Genomic DNA, 23,193 nt, shown 5'->3' with positions numbered 1-23,193 from the left:
GAGATTTATACACCATCTATATGAATAAACTTTCCATTGATGTATGGTTTGTTAAGATCGGACAATATTTGACCGCGATGCATCTATTTGAAAATCTGGAATTTGAGGGTGCAAAAAAATCAAAATATATTGAGAAAACTGCCTTTAAAATTGACACATGGGAACTTACTCCAGTGTGGGTTTTAGAAAGTGTGCAAAGACTTTGCGTGCATCTCAACATAACATGGGTTTTAGGATACCATTCTAAGTGTCTCTCTTGGCACTCTGAAAGCTTATTGATGGAATGGTGCATTCCAAAACCAATATGTTTGAGAGTCACCAACTCGATCTATAAGGTAAATGTCATCTGCCACAAGCATGCCCTGTGCATATTCTTATTATTCTGCTTTTATTTTTTATTTACTCACAGCATATGTTACAGTCTAAGGATTTTTTTTATTATTATTGTAAGATGAACCCCGAAAGTAAAGAAGATTACTTCAAGAAAGTAATTGGCAGTCAGTCCAAAGGTTATTTCAGTGATTAATTGCAGACAATGAATGTGTGGAGTAAAAACTTTGAGCGTCAGATCTTCCAACAGTGTCTCGTAGAAATTTTGGGTATAGTGTCAGACTGACTTAAAATACTTGCTGATAGTTTGCTTTCATACTTTAATGATTTGGTTTTTCATGCCTCGTCTTTTGTCAAATGAATTAATCTGTCCACAGGTGGTTCAGTTTGAAGGACAATTGAATTATTAATTGTTATATTTGTTTACCAAACTGCTATATTTTTGCAATTTTGACAGTTCCTTTTATGGTGTCGTTGCAGTTATGATGATTTTTATACTGTTGCAGTTATGAACAAGCTGAATTTGTGTGTTGGTGCAGATGTGATTGAATTTTAATTTATGGACTATTTTTTTAATTGGAATATTGTTGCAATTATGATCATTTAAAAAAAAAAACTATTTGTATACTATTGCAGTTATGAACAAACTTATATTGCTGTAGTTGTGCTATAATTGTTATACTGGTATATGCAGTTTTAAACAAAGAATATTTGTAAATTAAAGGTTAACATTTAGGTTTAAGTAGGAGTTTTCATTGTTTTCAGTGTTATGTGCATGATTAATTATGAACAAAGTATAGCAGGCCAAAACTTTGAGTTAAATAGATCACCATCTGTGTCTCTGTAGTGCCTTCACCCCTCAGATCACTGTATAAATTCATATCTATTGGATCCATGGAGCTGAGAGTATATAAAAACGTGAGATTCCACGGTTAATTTTAAATGATAAATCATTATCAAACACCCCCATAACATATCTATTGCAAATAATATTTTCAATAAATATTTTGCTATTTCATTATGTGGGCCGGTTTTCTATGTAGAGATAAAGCCTAGTGTTCGACTGGGATGGTTTATAAAAAAATTCCTGTTGAAATTTCAGTCCAAGATCAGAGTTTATTTATATTCATAATGAGGTCAGAGAAACTGTTACAGCCATTGACATATGCTCGCAAGTCCAATAAGCAACAATTCACGGTAGAAAAAAATAAAAAAGAACAAATGTATTTTTTAATAAGTGCCTGTGTGTTTTTTTATTTTATTTTTTATTGTCTTCCTGAATTAATCTGAATCACTCTGGCTTTATACTCTGTTCATGAGTTTTATCTTTTTTTTTTTATCATCTCTCAATTGCTTCAGACATGGACTTTTGTCATCAACACACATGCAACAGTTAATAATTTCTATGCAAATGTGTGAACTGTATTGCATTCCACTTCCAGCTAATTTTCTCGAATCTCTCTTTCATTCTCTCATCCTTGCCGCCTCAATGATTGGGAGATATTTTTATAAATCTAGGTCCTGAGGCCACCTGGGGAAAACAGCACCAAATTCAGGCCACGTAACAAACCCAAGCCGAGGAAAAAGGACTTCGACAATGATGCGTCATATCACAACTATCCACAAACAGAAACAAAGCATAGGTCATGACAGCGAATCAGGACTAGCAGCTGAGAGACACAGGCTACAGACACCTGCTTCATTCATCAACTCTGGATTTACATCTAAATCATTTTTTTTTTTTTCCCATTGGAAAGAAATATCAATGAAATGGTAAGTGTTCCTATACCATTGTGTACATTGTGTACTGTGTACTGTGGGGTTAGTGTAAGACACTTTTCTCATTGATACTGATTATAAGTGGGAAAGCAAAAGAGATCTCTAAGAATGAACCTGAGACATCTAATTAAAAAAAAAAAAAACTGCCAATTTCTCAGATCAGCGGGTGTTTGCTGTTTCAGAGGGACATGGCATAACACTGTAAACTATTCAGACCTGCACAATTACAGAGAGCATTACATTCAGATTTATATTGCTTAGCAATAAACACAAGTATACACTGCAGTTGCTGGAATGTTTTTTTATTTATTTATTATTATTATACATCAGTCAATCAGTTTTAAATGGGACTGCATGCTTCAGCCGCTTGATTGTCACTCTGAACAGCAGCTCAGCAGAAATAATCTACTTTCAGTATGTAGCTACAAAATGACATCTGTTAGAGGCTTTATATGGTCACACAGTCCACACCAAGACAAACAGGAGGAAACAAATTGTCTACAGCAAAATGGTTTATATTGGCAGTTTACATTGTCAGTAGTGAACAGTGTTTTTGCATTTTTCTCCTTTCTCTTCTCAAATATGGCATCTATGTGGCCCAAAATGCTGGTGCATGGATGATATTTAATTGCATGGATGATCCGTTTTGATTTCCCAAAATTATTTATTTCTATTTTTTTTTTTAATTAGTTAGTTAATATTTCAGATCCAGTTTTTAGACTCTACCTTCAAATTATTAAAATGTTGTAAAACATTTTTATTGACTTAAGAAAGCTTTGGGGATCATATGATTAGGCTACAGTCAATGTGTCTTTCATACATACGAATCACATGATTTGGGAAATGTATTTCTGTTATTATTCAAATACGTGATGTCTGTAATAGGCTACATTAGACCCTAGCCATTATCTGGATTTAGCTTTTACTTTACGGACTCGATTACTGACTTAACCACGGTTGTCCAATAATTGTTTTTTTCTCTCTGCTCCTCCGTGCGCGCGCGTGCCTTACTTGCGAGCACTGGAAAGTAGCAGCGGGTATGACGCTGAAGGAGGGAGCGCGCATTTGGGGTTGAGCTGGTTACATTCAAGGAGAAAGACATGTAGACTTCGGAGAAATGAATGAAGACGAATAGTGTAATAAGCTTGTGATTGTTTGGTCCTGGTTTCTCAGTTCTTGCGTAAATCGCAATGAATGAAGTTCAGGTAGGTTTAAACTCGTTTTTATGCGGTCGTGTTGTTTTCGAAAATGGAAAGATAAACTTGCTTACACACACTTCAACAAGTCAGACTTCAGTAGCATTGAAGTCGGCTACAGCAGTCAATGGGAAAAGATCAGTTGTCAAAAAGAGGGTTGTAAGAGCACCTGCTACCTTAAAAAAATATAATGTACTTTTAAAAAGTAATTTAGGACTGTAATGTTACAGATTGGTTACAGTGGTTAACGGTAAGGCAATTATTAATGCTTTAAAAGATGCATATAATATGTAGGCTACTCACTTTTAATGTGTTTAAAAAGTAAACAGAAAGGAAGTAAGCTGTATGAACAATTTTAGGATATTTACACTTTTCTGTAAGATATTTGTTAAAGTTATGCTTTCAGTTAAAGGTATGAATCGTCTTGATAATTTAAGGTAAAGGGAATTATTAAAATTCCTTGCATGAACCATTAACTTACATTTGTTTGTATTATATAAAAAAAAAACGTATATAAAAAAGTGTGTTTTTGTTATATTTCATTTTATTTAGCTAATGTTAATATTAGTGTGGTTTTACGTTTACCCTGGTGGTGTTTGTTTGTCCATCTGTGCTATCAGTACATTTTAAAATAAAAGAAAAATATTTTATTAGGTTATTAAGAATGGTATATTATTCAGTATAGGCATTTTCACAATTCAATGTAACAAGTGTTTGTGTGTACATTTACATCGCAAATGAGTGTTAAATATGTGATAAATAGTTGTGTTAATTTCTCTTTGCTGTAGGTAAGAGCGGTTGGCACTCCGTCAGTCACTCAGCACCATCTGTATCTATCTCAGCCAGTGTAAATGAAGACGTACCATGCACCTGGATATACGCTACTTTTATAGTCCCAGTTTGATCTATTTTACTTACTGAGAAATCTGTTCTTTTAATCTGTGATCATGATTAAAAGTGAAAACAAAAGTGAACGGACACTGAGAAGTGCATCCCCTCACAGGAATGCCTATAAATCAGACTTCCATTCCATCAAATGCTCATTTGATGGGAGTGCATCAATCAGCTCGACTTCACCCTTCTCCAACGGAGGCAGCGACACCCGAGGCAGACCGTCAGGCAACAAAGTGAGCAAAATAAAAAATATATTCTTGCATATGGATGGAAAACAGAATCTGGACAGTCTCAATATCAGCAAACCCATGTCACCCAAATTTCCACTGGATTCTACCCCTTACAGGTCCAGCCCAAGTAGTATTACCAGTCTAGATTCAGCCTCCTTTGAGGCCCGGAAAACAGAGGATGTTTCCATTGACAAGGCAGCACTGGCTGAGAAGTTCTCAATGACCAGGAAGCTTTTTGAGAGCGGCCTTAAAGAACAGTCTCCAACGGAGAGATCTAGCTCTCCTAAAGTTATCTGGCCTCAGTTAGTGGAGAGAAAAGAGAGGAAAGTTTCAGTTACTGGAGAGAGAAATTATAAACTTAAAAAGATAGAGAAACAGGCAAAAGAAAGTGAGGACAAGGAAAAAGGGAAACGTGAAAGTGAGACACCATCACATAACTTCAGCATGTCAATGAATGCCGGGCCAATATCCAGACGTCTGGAGAGTTTTATGTTGGACAGTGATAGTGAATCGCTGTCAGCTGCTCCTTCCACGGAATCCCATAGTCCCTTTAGTCATTCCCAGTCCCCCTCCGCTGCTAGCAGCCATTCGGATACCCCTTCATCACCAGACAGCTGTAGTTCCCCCACCTCGTATTCCCTATGGGCTGATTCTCCTACTGAAACTTGTTTGCCCAAGTTAAATGGTTCAGATTCACACAGTACCCCTTTGAATGTAATCTGCATGGAGAAGACATTACATAATGCTAGTTCCACAGTTGAAGAACATATTAAGTCCTCAGAAGATACAGTCTCATCAGAACCCACTCTTCTGTATACAAGCGAAAAGATCCAAAACTTGTCTGTAAGGAGTACCACTAGTCATGCATCTGTAGCAGAAGATCCTGCATTTCAAGAGCAGCGAGATGAAGACAAGAACATTGAGAAAGTTCCTGGTTTGTCCACTGTCAGAGCCGAGCTGGTGGTTGTGAAAACCGGATCTTCTGAAAGTGAAGGCAATGAGGAGGAACATGTTGAGGATGATGTTTTTGAAGAGTCTGGAAAGGAGAACCAATCCCAGAATCACAATTCTGAGATGGTGTTGACCAACAGCGAGGAGCTCCAATTAACATTCCTTGGGAAGGAATCAAAACGGAGTATTAGAGAACATAACGAGGGATGGATGACATATGAGGAATCTGCACAGACTGGAAAAGAGGAAGACCATAGAAGGGAGGGAAGGTTTCTTGAGAAGGACATAATGGAGAAGGAAGACGAGGAAGAGGGGATAAAAGACAATGAGGAAGGAGAACTAAAGACAGACCAAACTGTAGAGGAGGCAGTACTGGAGACTGTTAGACAGCTGAAAGCTACCAATGTTAAAGATAAGGAACTGCAGGATGAACAGAGAGAAGGAGAGGATGAGGGAGTAGAGGAAGCTGTTGAAGAGGATGACGATGACCAAGAGATGGAAGATGTCTTAACAGGAAAAGACAGTCAACATCAAGATGATCAGGGATCGATGGGGAAAAGATCTTTAATTTGTGGAATTGAGAATGCTGCCTTTGTGGATGACAAGGACAACAGGACCGATTTGGAATGTCAAGTGAAGGAGGAATTCCAGGAATTTGAAGAACTCCCAGGACTCTCTGATGAGGAAGATCTCACTCCAAAGAGAAAGATCAAGTTCTCTACTGCACCAATCAAGGTATTTTGCACTCAATCTGATTTCTGATTTATTTTTTATTCACCTTTAGCGTTTTTTATATATATTTATTTATTTTTATTTTTATTTATATTTAGTACTTTAACTTATTTTTTATTCACCTTTAGCATTTATTTGTTGGTCCCTCTGAAATGGTTCAGAATGTTTTCTTTAGTGCCTGAAGGAATTAGCCTGCCAGCTGTTACCCAAATCTGTGTTTGCACCTTTAGCAGATGCTCATGGCTCAATTCGGTCAGCAGCTTAGCTCCTACTCTCATGAAGCATGTTTATGGTGGTACTATTGCAGCTATTATTCACGTTTATATGACAAGATCCTACTTGCTTTAAGATATTTGTCACCTGTGTCCTGTATTTGTTTAGCCCCAAAACACAAACAAACTTTACTTTTAGTAAGAGGGAAATAGTATACTTGTCTGAGACTTGTTTCACTGCTTTATTGATCCTTATGACTTCGTCAGGGTTCCTGGTATAGTGTAAAACACCTTCTACCCAGAATATTTAAGATAACAGCTCTCAACAAAGGTGCTGTCTGAGCTTGTATCACTTCAGGCATGTCATTTCCTATGTTTCATGTTCTGACAGGTTTTTTTTTTTTTTTTTTTTTTTTTTACAGAGAAATGTGTGATTTAGTTCCCTATCTTAGGGCTTTACCTCTGGTCTCAGCTGATATGAGCCTCATAATTTGAAACTTAATGTAACAGATAAACAAGATTTTCTGAAATAGAACATTTATGTTAAAGGGATCACAACATGTTTCCTCACTAAATCTGTGTATAGAAATGACAGTTTGGTCAATTTGATTTGTTAGCATTGTTAACTAAATAGTAATATTGAGCGCAGACTCATAGAACACTCATACTCCATTGATACCAGAAGCACACTGCACTCAATCACTACACGAAAATTGACAGTCTGATTGGCTGGCTTCTAAACCATTTACCAAGGATGATACAATGAATGCTTTTATTAGCTAAACACTGGATTTGCCAAAGTTCATCAGGTTAGTAGTATAAAATCTCTGCCATATCAGTTTTTAATTTGTTGTCTTGTTTTCCAGTACAAATACTGACTCATTTGAAAATCAACAGACATTTTCTTGAAAACTAAAATAACGTAAGATAAGTCTTCTTTTTTTTAAAACTCTATTAAAGTTAAATGAATTTATGCATTGAATGAGTAAAAATAGCAGCGAATAGGCCGTATCACCGTGTAGGCGAAGAATGGTTGCTCACTAAAGCTAAGCAGGGTTGAGTTTGGTCAGTACCTGGATGGCAGAGTATGTGAGTATCATGCTTTTACCTGAAAATATTCAGTAAAAGAAACTTGCAAATTTCTTGAGAACTGGCCTACTGTATAACTTACCGCTCTGCTAACCTTATGATTTGAGTGATTCATCTGTATCAAGCTATAGCTAAATATGTTTAAGCCTCTGGTTAAACATAATGGTTTATACTTGCCCTCTGGGCTGTGTGGGTCCTAGCACCCCTGTATAGTGATGCAATACTGTAAGTAGGTGTGGTCGTTAAAATACTTCTTGTAAAGAGTATGTGTGTAACTCTGGTGTTTTGCTATATTGACTCATTGGCTCTTATCAGTCTTGGCAGTTGAATTAGCTCCATAATTTTTTTCTCTCCACCAATAGCTGTTATATGCTGAGCAGGCTGCCGTCACACCATCCAGGTGGATCCTGCACACTGGTGGTGGCTGAGGAGAGACTCTATCCTACTGTAAAGTGCTTAGAGCATACATTAGTATCTGAATATACTTTATAAATACTTCATTCATTCATTCATTCATTCATTCATTCATTCATTCAGTAGGTTTTCGTACCTAAGAGTTTATTTTAGGTGCTTGATAGCAAGTAAACCAGATATCAACAATAGTATTTGTATATGTCTGTGATTTTTCTTTTTTTTTTATAATTATTACTTTTGGACATACATTTTTGTGTACACAGACACACATGCATACATATGTGTGTGTGTGTGTGTGTATACATTGTGCATTTGTTAATTATTTAACATAAATATGCCCCAGCCAGTACATAAATACAAAACATACTATAATTGATCATGTTACATGTCTTTGGCTACAGGAGACTACAGTACAGTTTTTCAAATTTTAGTCATATAACAGATCAAAGGAAAACACAAAACCCTTTGATCTGACTTCATCTGTCTGAGATCAGGCACTGGGTTGCATCAAACAGAAAGTGCTTTGTGCTGTCATTCATGTGTCTGACTTTGGGACCTCTAGAATGTGGAGTGTTTTAAAAGGATCCTGTTAAGCGAATGAAAGGTCTGTGTGATTGGATATGAATGAATCTAATCATTGGTCTGTACCAATTCAATGCTGTGGAAGCTCAAGACTTTGCATATTAATCAGATTATTATAATTATTATATTATATAATATACTAAACAATTGATTAGAGGAAATAAAGAAGGACATATTAAGTGTGTTACAGTAGTTGGCAAAAGTCCACCACTTTGGCCATAACCAGTCACTAGAGGCTGTATGATTGTGTGTAAGGGTGTTTCATTCCCTGTGGACCTTGCAGTTGTCCTCAGCACCCTTAAAAGATCTCCTAAGTTTGGAAACCAGGTCATGTATTTTTTCAGAGCCTGGTAGACGGAAGACACCATGGATTTATAGTCTGGGTCAGAACACATAGCAAATCAGTAACATTTCAGATTACCATAGCTCAGTGTTCAATGTGTCAGTCTCCTCAACATCCCTTCCTTCTTGGTGTGTCCTCCTTGAGCATGTAGAGTAGGTCAGTGTCAGTTTGTTTGCTGTGTATTTATAGAGGTGGGATGAGCGGGTGGTTATTAACATTTGTCTTACACTATGATGTATTTTCTCTCTAAATCAGGAAGCTTGGATCTCCCTTTGTAAACATATGGTAGCGTTCCTACATTTTGAGGATGTGCCTGTTTCTGTATTTATGGAGCCCTTGTGTTTACTCTTCCTGTTTCCCATATATAGGATCAGCAGGAAGTGAGATACCTCATATAGGTTGTGAAAGAGGATTTCCTTTCAACAGATGTATGTGTTGGACATCTTTTGAACTTTGAGGAGACAATGGGCTTTGAATATTAGCTCATAACTTTGTTTTTTTTTTTCTCTCTCTTCTTTTCTCTTGGGGGTTTATCACCTCAAAAAATTACATTCTGACATTTAATTACCTTCGTGGCATTCCAAACCTGTATGACTTAATTTCTCGATCATTATTTAAGCTGTGGTATTCAGGTTTGACGCTGGACCTCAACGCTGTGACATCTGTTGTTTTTTCCTTATTGTAAGTCATAGTTCACTGACAGACTCTCTCAGTCCAGGAAGAAATAGTCCTGTGTTCTTGCTAAAATGCCACCGCTTAAAGGAGTGAGAGAGGGAGGGGGAGATAGAAAGAGACACTGTGCTTGAGCATGTTTGGGAAGAAAAGGACATTGTACTGAGGTGCACGTTTACTCCATGACAACTAGAGTCGCTAGACAAAAGAAAGCAGGGAGCGAATGAATGAAAGGAAGCAAAAAAAAGGGATTGTAGTAGAGAAGGAAAGATTAAGGGAAAGTATGGGTAGAGGAAGCATAAGTAAAATGGTAAATAAAAAGACAGAGGAACATTTTTCATCAGATTCAAGTTTGTTGAACTTTGAACATACACATTTACCATTTTGACCAACCAATATAAAACTGCTTTGAAAGGGACCTCTAAGTGCTTCATGTTTGTTGACTATGGACTTTGTCTGTGAAACTTAAAATACATAACCACTTTTTTTAATAATGAAAAATGAATTTGTGTACTGTTGTAGCATTATCTGTAGCATGAGTGAAATTAAGAATTGTATCGGTCACTTTTTTTTGTTTCTTGTGATTACAACGAATGGGAACTGAAACTTTCAAGATTGTAAAAGGGATGCAAAAGCTCCATGAAAATATCATAAAATTAGTCCATATGACTGTTGTGCTGTATTCCAAGTGTTCTTGCTTAATGAGTGGAACAGCCCAAGATTTTATTCATTATTCCCTGAAAGAACTTCCCTGGACTTTCTTTAATTACTCTTCTTGACATGTTTTTGAGAGAAGTATCTGTGTCTGATATGTCAGCTAATCACACTAGAATAAGATCATTTTAGTGAATTGGCTGGTTCACAAAACTGGTCTGAATGATTTGTGCACAGATTAGTCAGACCAATTTCTCAAGTTAAGCTTAATGAATGAATAATCCGTTTTGGCTGTCAAGTATCAGTTGTTGAAGTGGGACATCAGTAGGTTTCAGCGCCATACAGAGACATTGGAAGATCTGAAACTTTCATCAGTTTGATGGTGTTTATGCAATGAGAATGGAAAAATTATGTGCCTGTGGTACTTGTAACACTGATAACAGGTATCCTGGGAGGATGGGCAATATAATTTAGTTTATTACATTTCCTAAATCCAAACCAACAGCAGTCATTGTGAGAATAAGATCAGCACTGTTTGTTTGTCCAGGGGAGCAACAGTAACTAAGGGGGTGGGGCTTACCGATAGGTCAATTGTATCTCTTCAGAAGACTTGGAAGTCAGTGAGGAAGTCATATAGACAACCTGTATGTTTTGAAGCTTGAATGCCTGAATCATTATTCATCAGGATGAATCAAGTTGCCAAATACTGAGTCGGTATTAACATGTAAATGTAAGCAGTCACAGACAGGAAGACATGAATAAGTCTGAATGACTAATTTTTGTCTTATCTCATCAGAACATGATTTTACATCAGCATTAATTGTGAAATCAATGTGTTGGTGTGTTATTTGGTGTATTTGCTCTCCTGCAGGTGTACTTTACCTTCTCTGATGAAGATTATGATCGAAGGAATGATGATGTGGACCCTGTGTCTGCATCTGCTGAGTACGAGCTGGAAAAGAGGGTGGAAAAGATGGATTTTTTACCTATAGACATTCAAAAAGGTTTCTTTTAAACCTTTATCACAAAATGTGTTTCCCCTGGTTTCAAATTCCTGAGAAAGCCAATTAACTGTAGAAGATCTGTATTTGAGCCGCCTGTTTTGATGTGTAGGAAACGATGGCCTGGGAATCAGTATAATTGGTATGGGAGTTGGGGCAGATCAAGGACTGGAGAAACTGGGGATATTTGTGAAGACCATCACCGAGGGAGGTGCAGCTCACCGGGATGGACGGTAAAAACTTGTCTCTGACTTTGACTTGTGAAATCAGTAAAGCCTGCTCTGTGTGATAGCAAACAATGTGAGTAACAGATGCAACAGATGCTGATGGTTCTGTGTAACACAAGCATTGGTGGTTTGTCTTAACAGAATTCGGGTAAATGATCAGATTGTGGAAGTAGATGGAATCAGTCTGGTTGGTGTCGCTCAACTCTTTGCTGCTACCACACTGAAGAACACCAAAGGTCTGGTAAAGTGAGTATCAACACAACAAGCTAAACATAAAGTAACCTGTGTGAAGTTATAGTTAAAGTCTACTAAGGTTGTGGCTTCAGGCCTCACCAGGAACAAGTTGTGAGCTCGCTCCATTATGCCTTGAACTCACTGTTATGAACAATGAACATGCATCACCTATTAAGAAAGAAATATCTGGTAATGATTCACCAGGGCAAATCTAATCTCATAGTCAGTATAATACCGGCATAGGTCATAGTCCTAGAACTGCGTGAAGGAATTTTATGCCCTCCAATGCAGGTTTCTCATTGGCCGGGAGAAACCTGGTGTGGAGAGTGAAGTGGCCCGTCTGATCATCGAGACTCTACAAGATGTGACAAGCCCTGAAAACCAGGAGCCAAAAGATGAAGACCACCACCAGCCCCAAAACCATCAGCTGCAGGATGACAAACAGATTTCGCAAATCCATGACCAATATCACGATCAACTGGAAATTGAACCACTGACTGATAAGAGTGTTGTGCAACAGGTGTAAACATATAAAGAACATATAAAGATAAGCTTAAATAATATTGAATAAATGAGTCACTAATCTTTGTTGGGCCCATATTATGACTGATACAGAAAGAGGGGGGTGAAAGGAAGCAGGGGGCGGAGGATGCATCAAATGATTTGGCACAAGAAGTGGTTTCACAACTGTGCAGCCAAGGCATTGATCTAATGGAAGATATTGATCCTGCTGAACTAGAACAAAAATTCAAAGAGGTATAATGTGAATTTACACATACTGTACTGCGTTCATCATTGTGAAATGCTTTTTTCTCACTTGAATTTTCTGTTATAGCTGCAGATAAAACACAGCGTCACAGTAACAGAACTCAATCAGATGAGAGAGAAGGTAGGATGGTTCTAAAAATGCATGTATTGTATCTTTGTGCCTGCAGAGTTATTTAACTCTTTGTGTGTTTGCCATTTCAAAGCTACATGTGAGAGAAGCTGAACGCAAGTCTTGGGAGACTCGAGGTGCAGCTCTTGAAAGGAGTGTGGAAGAGAGCAGGGAGCGCATTGAAAAGTTGGAAAAATGCTGGCTTGATGCTCAGGCCCTCTGTAAAACCATCAATCAGCGTTTGAATGAAGCCCAGAGTCAAAATGATTCCCTGCAGCTCAAATACAATAAGACCATCACGCTTCTACAGGAGCATCAACAGAGGTGTGTTTGAGCATGTTACAGTATGTGTGTCATAGCAGTATATTTCTGGGAAGTTTGGTCAGGCTTTCTTGGAAATGTACTGATTTGTGATAGGTGAATTTATTAGAAATCCTAATGCTCCAAAGAGAAATACATGACACAAGAAAAATGAGAAAAAATATGAGAGATTTATTATCATGTTTTGGTAACGGTGTGTCTGTTCTTGACTTTTAGAGAGACTGAAGGTGCAAGGAAAGAGGCGGAGCTGAAGAGAAAACTGGAGCAAAAGGAGAGCGAGTACAAGATCACTGTGAGGCAGTTGCAGCATAAGGTAAAACTACATCCTGTTCACGGTCATTTCTCATTTTGAAATGAGATTTCCAATATGAATATCCTTCTGGTCTTGTGAGTGTTATGTGAGGGTTTGTGCATAATGATTAAACTATTAAACAGATAATTATTAATTGAACATATATAAGTTATCCATGCAAAAATTATTGCAGAAAAATATAGAGCCTTTTCTACCTCATGCTTAACCTAGTATTGATGCCAAGGTTGTGGGTTCAAATCCCAGGTAAAGCAAGACCTGTAATCTGAAGAAAAAAAAGTTGCTTTGGATAAAAGCGTCTGCCAAATGCATAACATTTAGTTATCATAGAAATATATATAACAGGATGGAGTCTTGTGACGCTTTATGCATATAATACTTCTCTGCATTTCTCAGATAGCTTGTCTGGAGGGTCGAACAGGATCAGACCAGCCAGAAGAGTCTTGCAGTCCTATAGGAGAGAGTCAACCTAGCAGTCCAAACTCTGGTTCCTCTGAAAGAAATGGACTATCTACAGATGACCTTCACTCTGGTAGAGAACAGCTCGGCCAATCATTTATTCTGTCAAATCTGGTCAAATAAATAGGACTAGCTGTAATATCTTACTCTAGTTTATTGTAACACCTTTATTAATCATTATTTTGTTCAGAAAAGAAATAAACAGCCTAATCTGTTAAAGTAGTTCCTTCTGGTTTTGAGATGTTGGTGTGTGTCTGTCTGTCCTCAGATGCAGACTGGGGAGATGTTCCTCAGACGGCTCGCCTGGACTGCAGTGTCTACAGAGCCAAAGCTAAACTAGCACAGGGATCTCAGCGCAAGCGGCCTTCCCGAAATAAACTCAGAGAGTCAGCGAGAGGCCCACAGACACCAAGCCAATCACAGGTGCGCTGAACCACAAACATTTAAATACCTCACAGAGTTTCACTGCAGGTCATCTTCAGTCTAAACTTAGGCGTACATGAAGAATCTCTGCGTCTTTCTTGCCATTTAGTCTCACTCAGAAAGTCTCACATTATCTTGAAATGCTGATGCATCCGATATTTTGTTTTGGGAAAAAGAACCGTGTGGTCTATCCTATTTTCATCTTTTATTTTTTTAATTTTATCTGGCTTGGTTTGTCATAAAAAAAATTAAAAATTAAGTTTTTTTTTTTTTTTTAAGAATTTAATGCATTTTAATGCATACATTTTTCAATTATGTACCACACATAATTATGGTAACAGGTTTGACATTTTTAGATTGTCCCCTACTGTTAAACATAACGCATAATTTTTATTTAAAAAGTGTATTATTTTACAGACGGAAAATATGTACAGGCCCAAACAAACTTTTTGTTTCCATCAAAATGTGCACATTTTCTACTAATGAAAGTAGAAATTATAAAAGGGAGTTGGGGTAGGCCATAAAGGCATCAATATGAATGAATATAGGGGTGTAACGATTCACTCGTTTCATTGATAACAAACCCTGACGATGCAATGCATTGATCTCGAAACATTATTTTTGAACAGTGAATCGCTGATCTCAGACAGTAATCAATTTAAAATCGAAAATGTTAGAATCGAATGAATCATGATTTCTATAGTGATTCAGTGCTTTCAAAATATAAACACATTAAATTGCTACAAGCACAAATTAATAGAGACCCTGAACAGTGTTCGTGCATCGCATCGAGCATTTAAATATCAGAGTGTCTTTTTACATTAATTGCAAATAGCCGCCTTGTTGGCTGAAGCTATATACATGTACACTAACACCCACTAATGTGTGATTCGGCTAGTCAACACTACAAAAGACAAACAACAGTTGTTAGCTCAGGTGGCACAGATGGTAAAACGTGGTGCGTTCATTTTTACACAATCGACCTTGGTTTGAATCCGCCTTTTGGCAAAGTTTTTTCTCCCTTTTCAAGTTTCAAATCACATAAGAAAAGCGTTTATTTTCAATGAAAATGAAGAATATAATCAAAAAGTTGAAAATAAAGTACCAGGTAGGGTAAGGGTAGGTGAAGGGATGGCTTTATTGTCCCAATAAGTTGTCATCCATTTATTAATTTGAATTAAAATAAAAATGTACACTCAATAAGTTAATATTGCACACTTTTTTACATTGTACTACAATACCGAGGTGCCGATAATTGCCACTCTTTGCAATAAGTAGTATAATTTTAACATGGTGTACATAGCATATCTCAAAAAAAAAAATGCTATTGCTATTTACACAAATAGCCACTGCCTTTAAATAATCCTGTGAATGCATTTAAAGAATGCAGAATCGAATCGTTATAATGGAATCGAATCTAATTTAATTGTAAATCGAATAGAATTGTAAGCAAACATTTTCTTTTGGATGCGATTAATTGTCTGACAGCTCTTATATATGAAAAATTTAGTTATGTGTGTCGAGTAAACCCTATATTATCACTTTAAAAATTGGAACAAATGTTATATTTATTTTTCACTCTGCTGATCTTGTGGGTATTTATTGATGTGACTTCACTGGGTGTACGATTGAATGTGCTACACTTATGTAAGGTTCTGTAAGTGACTTTAGCTATTCTGTAACTTCCAGGGTGTTCACTGTATTCACACACAGCGTTTGTTTAATATATTGACCCCCATCCTGTATGTTTTGCCAAACAATTTGGTTTGAAGAAATCTTAGTTTAATTCCATCTTATTTTAAAGGAATCTATGTGCATACAAGATAACAAACAGGAAAGAGCAAACAGTGAAAGAAGGAGGTCTTACCTCGAGAGCCTACCCATACCTGTTCCATCTATACAGTTTGGACACGACCATACACATGAACCAAGAAGTGAAGGCAGAGATGATGTATTTAATCAGAGCCAAACACCCCAAGGAAGCAGCAGCACACATGCCAGCCTGTCTCCACCTAAAGACTCCTCCACTCCTCAGTCCCCATCCTCCTCACAGTCCTCCTCTAGTATGTTCCTAAACCTGAGAAACAGGAGGAGCGAAGGCAAGGAGCGCAGCAAGAGCAGCGCGAGCAGAGGTACAACTCACTTCTTGAAGTATTTTTTATTTGTACAGTATCTCCTTCCACTGGTTTTCCTGCTCAGGCTCATCAGAATCAGTCAAAGGACTATGAGGAAATGTACACTATTTTGAATTGCTCCTTTGTTTTACAGATGAAGAGAGTGATGGTTCACCAACGCGAAAGACCAAAAGACGATTCCCGGATTTCAGGTATAGCCTGGCCAGCAACTACCTCTTGTGTGCCAAAATCAGAGACATTAACAACGAGAGGAGATGGAACACCTGTAGAAAAAAAAAAATTATGGGACAAATCATAAAACTGGAAGTCCCACTTTTCAGTAAAAGAGATAGTTCTCCAAGTGATACAATACAGAATTTATAATGTAAGGAATAATTGAAGATGGGATGTTGATTTGTTAGAATATAATGCACACACAAGGTGATGATGCAGAGTGGCCATTACACTTCTGGCGTGCATTATTTTCTGATAATCAATTATTCCACTTATACTACGGTTACCACACCTCAAGACATTGTCTGATGTTTTATTTCAAGACACTTGTTTGGTGTTTGTCCTTAAAACATTCTTCTGTGTAGGATTTTACGAATATCTCTTTCCGCGCTTCCGTTGCTAATTCCAAAACATCATTTTAGACCTAGTAACGGAGGCTTAAGCCATTGATAGTAATGCAATTAGAGAGTTATTACAGAGAAAGAGAGAGATTAAGTGTGAGTGAATTACCTGAATCTGCGCGTCTCTCAACAGTGTTCTGCAGCAGCGTCTCTACTAATAGCAAAACTGTAAGTTTATCTTCTTCAAGAACAGCATCGTTATTTCCACGATTGTGAGAAATGTCACGTAGTTTTTAAATTGCTAAACTATTTTACTGATTAAAATCATTAGAGCATCGTTGACGACACGTTTCTGTGTGAGTCTGAGTGTGTGTCTGTACTGTATGTGCGTGCGTGTGTGTATAAAGAAGAGAGAGTGGAAGAAAGAAAGAAGTACTTTCCATTCATAATTTAACACATTTTGTGTCAAAAATATGGAAACAATGTGATATTTTTATTTTGTTGTTTATTTTCTTGTCAGTGTCATTGTGGGCTCTGGTTCTTTTGCTGTTGTAAGTTGTAAAGGACCTTTGAAATAACTGAAATCATTAGGTTAAAGCTGCAGTAGGTAACTTTTGTAAAAATATATATTTTTTACATATTTGTTAAACCTGTCATTATGTCCTGACAGTAGAATATGAGATAGATAATCCGTGAAAAAATCAAGCTCCTCTGGCTCCTCCCAGTGGTCCTATTGCCATTTGCAGAAATACATCGCTCCGGGTAAAAAACAACCAATCAGAGCTGCGGTCCATAACTTTGTTTGTGCGAGTACACCATGAATCCATTTTCCAAACCGTGTTTTTAGCTTGTCCTGAATCACTAGGGTGCACCTATAATAAGTGTTTGTATTCGGATTATTTTAGATTGCTTCGGGGATACCGCAGTGGAGTAACCCAGTACTTTTGTGATTCTTCATAGACATAAACAGAGAGAAGTAGATCCGGCTAAGATGTTCTTCTGTTCTGTTTATTCTGTTTATTAACCGCTAGAGCGTCAAAAGTTGCAGCTTTAAGTGATGTGGACATGTAGTTGGGCCAAGACCTGCCTGGAACTAGTTTAGCCGTGCGTTTACCTGAAAATAATTGCACACCTTAGAATGTTCATCAGATTCAAGCATTCAGCAGCCCAGTAGGAAAATAACATTTTATCTTGACAAACAGAAAACTATTCTTCCTCAATCAAGTAGTCAAGGCCCAAAACCATTTTTTAACCATTTTTCCTCTTTCTTCTGTGTTGTCCTTTAGTGGTATCCGCAGATCTGGAGGCAAAGGCAAAAAACAGGAGAGCATCACACTAAGAGGATCTGTAGGGAGCAGGTGTGAATATTAAATGTCCTAATATCAACCTGAAGTTTAAAATCACTTTAAACCTGTTGGTCTTCTCCTATATAGATCAGTTTATCTCCATTACTCAATTAGCTTTATTAGCAAGGGTTCTTTGTTGTCCAAACTCAGGGGATCAGGAGAGTTACTGGATGAGTCCAGCGGCAATGTTTCCCCCTCTGACTCCATCTCTTCCATCCCTTCCTGTATGCCATTTTCCTGGTTTGGGGACAGGGAGAGGGAAAGAGAGCGAGAAAAAGGCCGTTCTGCATCCAGTAGCAGTCTGCCCCGAATTCCTTCAGATGGATACATAGAGGATCGTGCAAACAAGGTGTGTACGGTCCAGGTGTTTTTTATTTATCTATTGTCTGTTTTTTTTTTTTTTTTTTTTCTTGACATGTTGTGTTGTCAGCAATTTAAAGCATTCATTTTGTATCAGTTCATTGGGGTTGAGCCATTTAAAATGATTTCAGTTTGCACTTTGCAAGGCTGCAGTTGGTTGCATTGTTGCATGTCATTTAAAGTTAATATTCAAGCAATCTCATCTTGTTCAGACTTTGATTCTTACAGGAAGTGACTGTACTGTACTGTACTAGTTTGTTTTTGAGAAGACAGTAACTTCCCAAAAGTCTGAAAGCATACTGATTATCTGGTATTCAAAATGTATGTTTAAGCTGGCAATAAACAAAGTTTTAGAAATCTGCTATATACAAGCTATACGATGTAAAAATTGTATATATTTTTAAGATTCAAGACTATTAGGTCACTATAACCCCTTCATATAAAAGGTCAGATGTTCTTTTTTCGATTGGAACATTCTTGAATTGTGCTGGAGAACATGACCATCACATTGGACCCTACTGTATGTAATTTTGCTTATGCGCAATGTGTTTTTATGAAATCTTCTTTAAATCAGACCAACCTCTCCTGGCAGTCTCTTCTCTCTCATTCCTTAGATTTGGTACATTATTCAGTTGCATCTCCAGCTTATGTATCTTTTGTGTGAGGACAGTCATTAGCTACTAACCCTAGTTGACTAGTTTTTTGGCCTAGCTTTGTTTAAAGATGAAATGCTCCATGCATTATTTCACAATAAACCCTTTTGCCCACATTGATAAAACTCAATCCTGTTTCATAATGGAGCATTTTCATGGTGTGTGCTTTAATTACTAGAAGTAGTTTGTTTCTAAGAACGCACACTAGTTAGTGATCATTCTTGATAGCTTTAACACTTTAATAGCTTGATTTAATTCAGGTTTAGATATTAATTCGTTTCACTTACACTTGATACAGTAGGAATGCACGATCATTGTTTTGTGTGATAGTGCTAAATGGCCAGCTCTTAGAAGTAATACAAAGTAGTTTTGTGTTTCTACTGGTTTTGGTTTCTGGATTTGTTCTCCACTGGTACAGTTTCCGAGGCACTGAAGGCGATATCAACGCTTACCACCGCTCCATTTATCTACATTTAATTCAAACAATCATTCAAGAGAGAGAGAGAAAACACACAATTTAAGCCACAAATACAGTATATAAAATGTGTTTAGGGTCATTTAGAAATTGAGTCAATTATATGACATTCATTTCTCTAATAAAAAACATGTTTTTAACTAAAACATATTATGTATTTATTAAATCATTCATATATATGATATTTGTAAAAAAAAAAAAAAAAAAAAGCTTTATTTTAAAAACATTTTGAAAATTAATGTGTACATTTAACATGTATTTAAAGAATAAGGAAAATATTTGTTTTACTTTTTACTTTGTTACAATATTAATATCATTAAATATACATAATGCATTTCTATGTTGGCATTATTTTGAATGGTCTTGTAATGGTCTAGTGGCCCTTAAGCCATTAGCATTATCTGCTGTAAAGGTGCATGCTAAATAGCATTCCATGCATTCTCCTTTAAAGCTGTATCTGTTTAAACTGTTTGTGAGTAATTGTTTATGTGTCTGTTGGTGTATGTTTATATGTTTATGTCCCTGTGTCCTACTGCTTATTACAGAGCTTGTCTGTGACGGATGATTCGATCGCAGGTAGCCCTGTTGTGTTGGCAGGGTTACTCAAAGAGCCCCGTCTCCTCGGGCGTTCGCACACACATACCTTCTCCTCCTGTGAGGTGAGAGGCCGTCGATGGTTAACGTTTAGCATTCATCATATGTATATATTTGATCAGCCCTGAATGTGAACTTTTGGTTTGTGAGGTGTTTTGAAGTGGAGAGCAAGCATGTGTGTGTCATGAGGGAGGAATGGAAAGAATGAGATCATACTAGTAGCTTTGAGAAAGCGGTGATAGTTCAGCATGCATGTCATTCTGTAAAATTTCAGCAAGTCATTTTCAAACCAAACAGCTTTCTGTTGGTCAGTGCCAACTTGAGCTCTAGCGAAGTCTGTGTGTTATGCCCTCATGTGAAACTCGCGGTCGTATGGATTTCTATTGAAATGACTGGATTTCACCTGTGAAATTTCATCAGGCACAAGTAAATGGGACTTTTAGGCTCTTCCATCTGTGCATAGTGAGGCACAGGAGAGCAGGTATCTCCCCTCTTAAAACATCCACACTGTTCATTCTGTGCTTCCTGTCTATGGTTAGGATCTTTCCGCAGTGAATTCTGTTATCCGTATGGAGTACATGGGTGTGGTTGTGAGTGAGGCAGCTCTCCAGTGTCATTTTTATGTGCACGGTGTGTAGAATTTCCCAAATGATTGCAACAGCCTTCCTGCACCCTGTTGGTAAGATGCTGCCACAGGAAACATCATTTCACAAGTTGTTTTGGGGTGTGTAAGTGGCTCAATATTAAATGAATAGTTTGTAATAAAAACAAAAAACAATCCTAACAAACCTGTATGACTTATATTCTTCAGGGAACACAATAGGAAGTGTCCTCTGCTCTTTTGGAAGCATTTTATGAGATGTTCAACTCCAAAATGGTAAAAAAGCACCATAAAAGTCTCATAAAAGTAGTTAATGACTCGCACAGTATATCACAAGCCTCCTGAAGCCATATAATACTGTAGTTTTATGTGTGAGACAACATTCTCACCCCACAGAAACAGTGGCTGGTAAAGACCCAGTTTTATCACCTCTTTATTTTTTTTAAATAATCTATATATGAAATTAAATAAATGTGCTAAGTAAATCTCAACAAAACTATTTTTGTTTTGTCAGTGTTTTGCCTTAACAAAATCCTTCAAAAGGCAAAAATCTGAAAAGTTAAAAGAATAAATGAAAATAAAAGTTATTGACAAATGGATTTTTCCTCTATTATAAGTCACTCTGGTGAAAAGCATCTGCTAAATGCATGTTAATGTGTTGAACACTTAAGAAGATTATTTTACGTTTATAACCCAATGGTGCTTTTTTTTTTTTTTGTTCTAGAGCTTAGCAGCCCCTGGTCACTATATTTTATTGAAATGAGCTACTACAAAATGATTTAGAACATCTCCTTTCATGTTTTAGTCTTGCCTCCTTTCTTGATGTGTTCCTCTGCCTCTGACCTGATTTCATAAGTGTGCTCCAGATTTTGTGTGAAATATGCCAGACATATGTGGGTTAGCATTCTTCGCATGCGAGAGTGGTGTATTGCAGTCTTCCACACCTTCCACTTCTGACATAACTACATTATAAAATGTTCTTGTTTTCAGACCCTTGATGATGGCCCTCTTCCAGCGGCAAAGCAGTACATGTGGCAGAACCGCCCACTTTCCGAGTGGACCAATCAGCAGATCTGCCACTGGTTGATGGGCATGGATATGGAACAGTATATAACAGAGTTCACAGCTAAAGGTGTGGATGGCCAACATCTCTTGTGCATGGACAGCAGTAAACTTAAGGTTGGTCCGTGTGTTGTTGTTTTTTATTGTTATTAATTTTTGGTTGTAGTATTGATTTAAATAATGGTGCACTGAAAATGTGTTGCCTTCCAGGAGCTTGGTGTTTCTAGTCAAAGAGATCGCTCCACTATTAAGAGGAGAATAAAAGAGATGAAGAAGGCTCAGGAAAAACTTGAAAAGCAGCAAGTAAAAAAAGAACGGGGGAGAGAGAAAGAGGCCAAGATTAAAAGCGACCGACCAACAAACCACGAGTCGGCCTGCTGAGGTAGAAACAACGTCAAGGGCTGCAAATGTGCACGCTCTCCGTCCCAAGTAACGATCATTTGTGCTGATAGAAATGGAGTAGACTGTCTCTCACACACACAGATGATTTGTAGACTGCTGAGAAAGTAACAACATGGGTGAACACGTCAAAATACCAGAGTGTTTCTGCCAGCAAAGCCTGACAGAACACATATTACTTTGATATGGGTGTTATTAGTGTCTCTTTTTGACACAACCCAGGAGTTAAAGAATTGATTCCTGTCCATGACACTGGCATTCAATATGCATAATGGCACTTTGAGAAAATAGGAACTTAATCTAACTGTCCAGAAAGGATATTATATTGCCTTTAACTGATTTGCTTGAAGACTATGAGTGTTCAGTGTTACAAGATGCTGCACATGGTACTAAAAACGATTTTACAGCTGTCCACCAGAAGGCACCGATGTGAAATATCCAGCAGTCGGTAAAGATGCTGAGATTAATCTCGTTCTTTAGTCTTAAATACACTCTGCACTTCAGCCAGAAGTCAGTCCACGTGTGAATGTCCCATGTGATGCGCACACATTCCCAGGGTTAATAGAGCACATCAGGTAAGCTTCGGCTCCCTCTCCCTAGTGTGCACTTTTAAGTGAGCACTTCACCACCTTAGACTTCTTTTCTTTTTTTTTTTTTTGGAAAGAATCATTCTTTTTTTTTTAAGTCTACTGTACATAACTCATAGTAATGTACGTTTTACTGCAGAGAGGAGAGTAATTCATTGTCTTCTATGTGACAAATGATGATGATTTTACATGTGTATTAATAAATATTTTACAATTATATAATTGTCTTTATTTATGTTTAATTGTGGGACATTTGTTTGTATATCATGACACATGTAGATTCAAAGAAATTTCATGAACTGTAAATTAAATTCTTTCAAAGCACACCTGATAAACTGATTTTGCATTGATTCAGAAGATGCATCCAACATTTTGCATCACTCTCAGTTTAGTGATCTACCTACATTTTATATGATTTCATATTGATGTGTGAAAATGCTTTATTAACTAAATAGCCTTATTATTATTAATATTATAAGATAATTTATTTTTTGCAG

The 23,193-nt window shown here is 37.2% G+C and overlaps 1 protein-coding gene across 4 annotated transcripts; it reads left to right on the top strand.

Moving 5' to 3' along the window:
- The first annotated feature begins 1,756 nt into the window (after positions 1 to 1,756).
- On the top strand, positions 1,757 to 22,913 carry LOC128015703 (neurabin-1-like). Of its 4 annotated transcripts, none has more exons than XM_052599763.1 (19): positions 1,757 to 2,103; positions 4,094 to 6,115; positions 10,950 to 11,082; positions 11,192 to 11,312; positions 11,448 to 11,552; positions 11,832 to 12,060; positions 12,156 to 12,296; positions 12,376 to 12,429; positions 12,512 to 12,741; positions 12,955 to 13,051; positions 13,445 to 13,580; positions 13,776 to 13,930; positions 15,735 to 16,062; positions 16,199 to 16,256; positions 17,906 to 17,977; positions 18,116 to 18,314; positions 19,999 to 20,112; positions 21,639 to 21,827; positions 21,921 to 22,913. In XM_052599763.1, the coding sequence occupies exons 2-19, from the start codon at positions 4,253 to 4,255 to the stop codon at positions 22,089 to 22,091; spliced, it is 4,395 nt and encodes a 1,464-aa protein (XP_052455723.1). In that variant the 5' UTR covers positions 1,757 to 2,103; positions 4,094 to 4,252; the 3' UTR covers positions 22,092 to 22,913. The 4 variants fall into 4 exon arrangements, with proteins under 4 accessions (XP_052455723.1, XP_052455748.1, XP_052455739.1 ...); XM_052599788.1 differs by lacking the exon at positions 1,757 to 2,103 and adding an exon at positions 3,063 to 3,314; XM_052599771.1 differs by lacking the exon at positions 1,757 to 2,103 and adding an exon at positions 3,133 to 3,314 and having other exon boundaries at positions 15,834 to 16,062.
- The last annotated feature ends 280 nt before the right edge of the window (positions 22,914 to 23,193 follow it).

This window comes from Carassius gibelio, chromosome A1, assembly GCF_023724105.1.
Source record: "Carassius gibelio isolate Cgi1373 ecotype wild population from Czech Republic chromosome A1, carGib1.2-hapl.c, whole genome shotgun sequence".
Taxonomy (NCBI): domain Eukaryota; kingdom Metazoa; phylum Chordata; class Actinopteri; order Cypriniformes; family Cyprinidae; genus Carassius; species Carassius gibelio.
This window is presented reverse-complemented; position numbering and strand designations above follow the sequence as displayed.

What these genes read in the sequence shown, in the direction of transcription:
- LOC128015703 (XM_052599763.1), top strand. Translation starts at nt 4,253, where the DNA reads ATGATTAAAAGTGAAAACAAAAGTGAACGGACACTGAGAAGTGCATCC. An exon ending in ATAAGAGTGTTGTGCAACAG is followed by an intron (nt 12,061 to 12,155) that starts GTGTAAACATAT and finishes TGACTGATACAG; the next exon opens with AAAGAGGGGGGTGAAAGGAA. An exon ending in TCAATCAGATGAGAGAGAAG is followed by an intron (nt 12,430 to 12,511) that starts GTAGGATGGTTC and finishes GCCATTTCAAAG; the next exon opens with CTACATGTGAGAGAAGCTGA.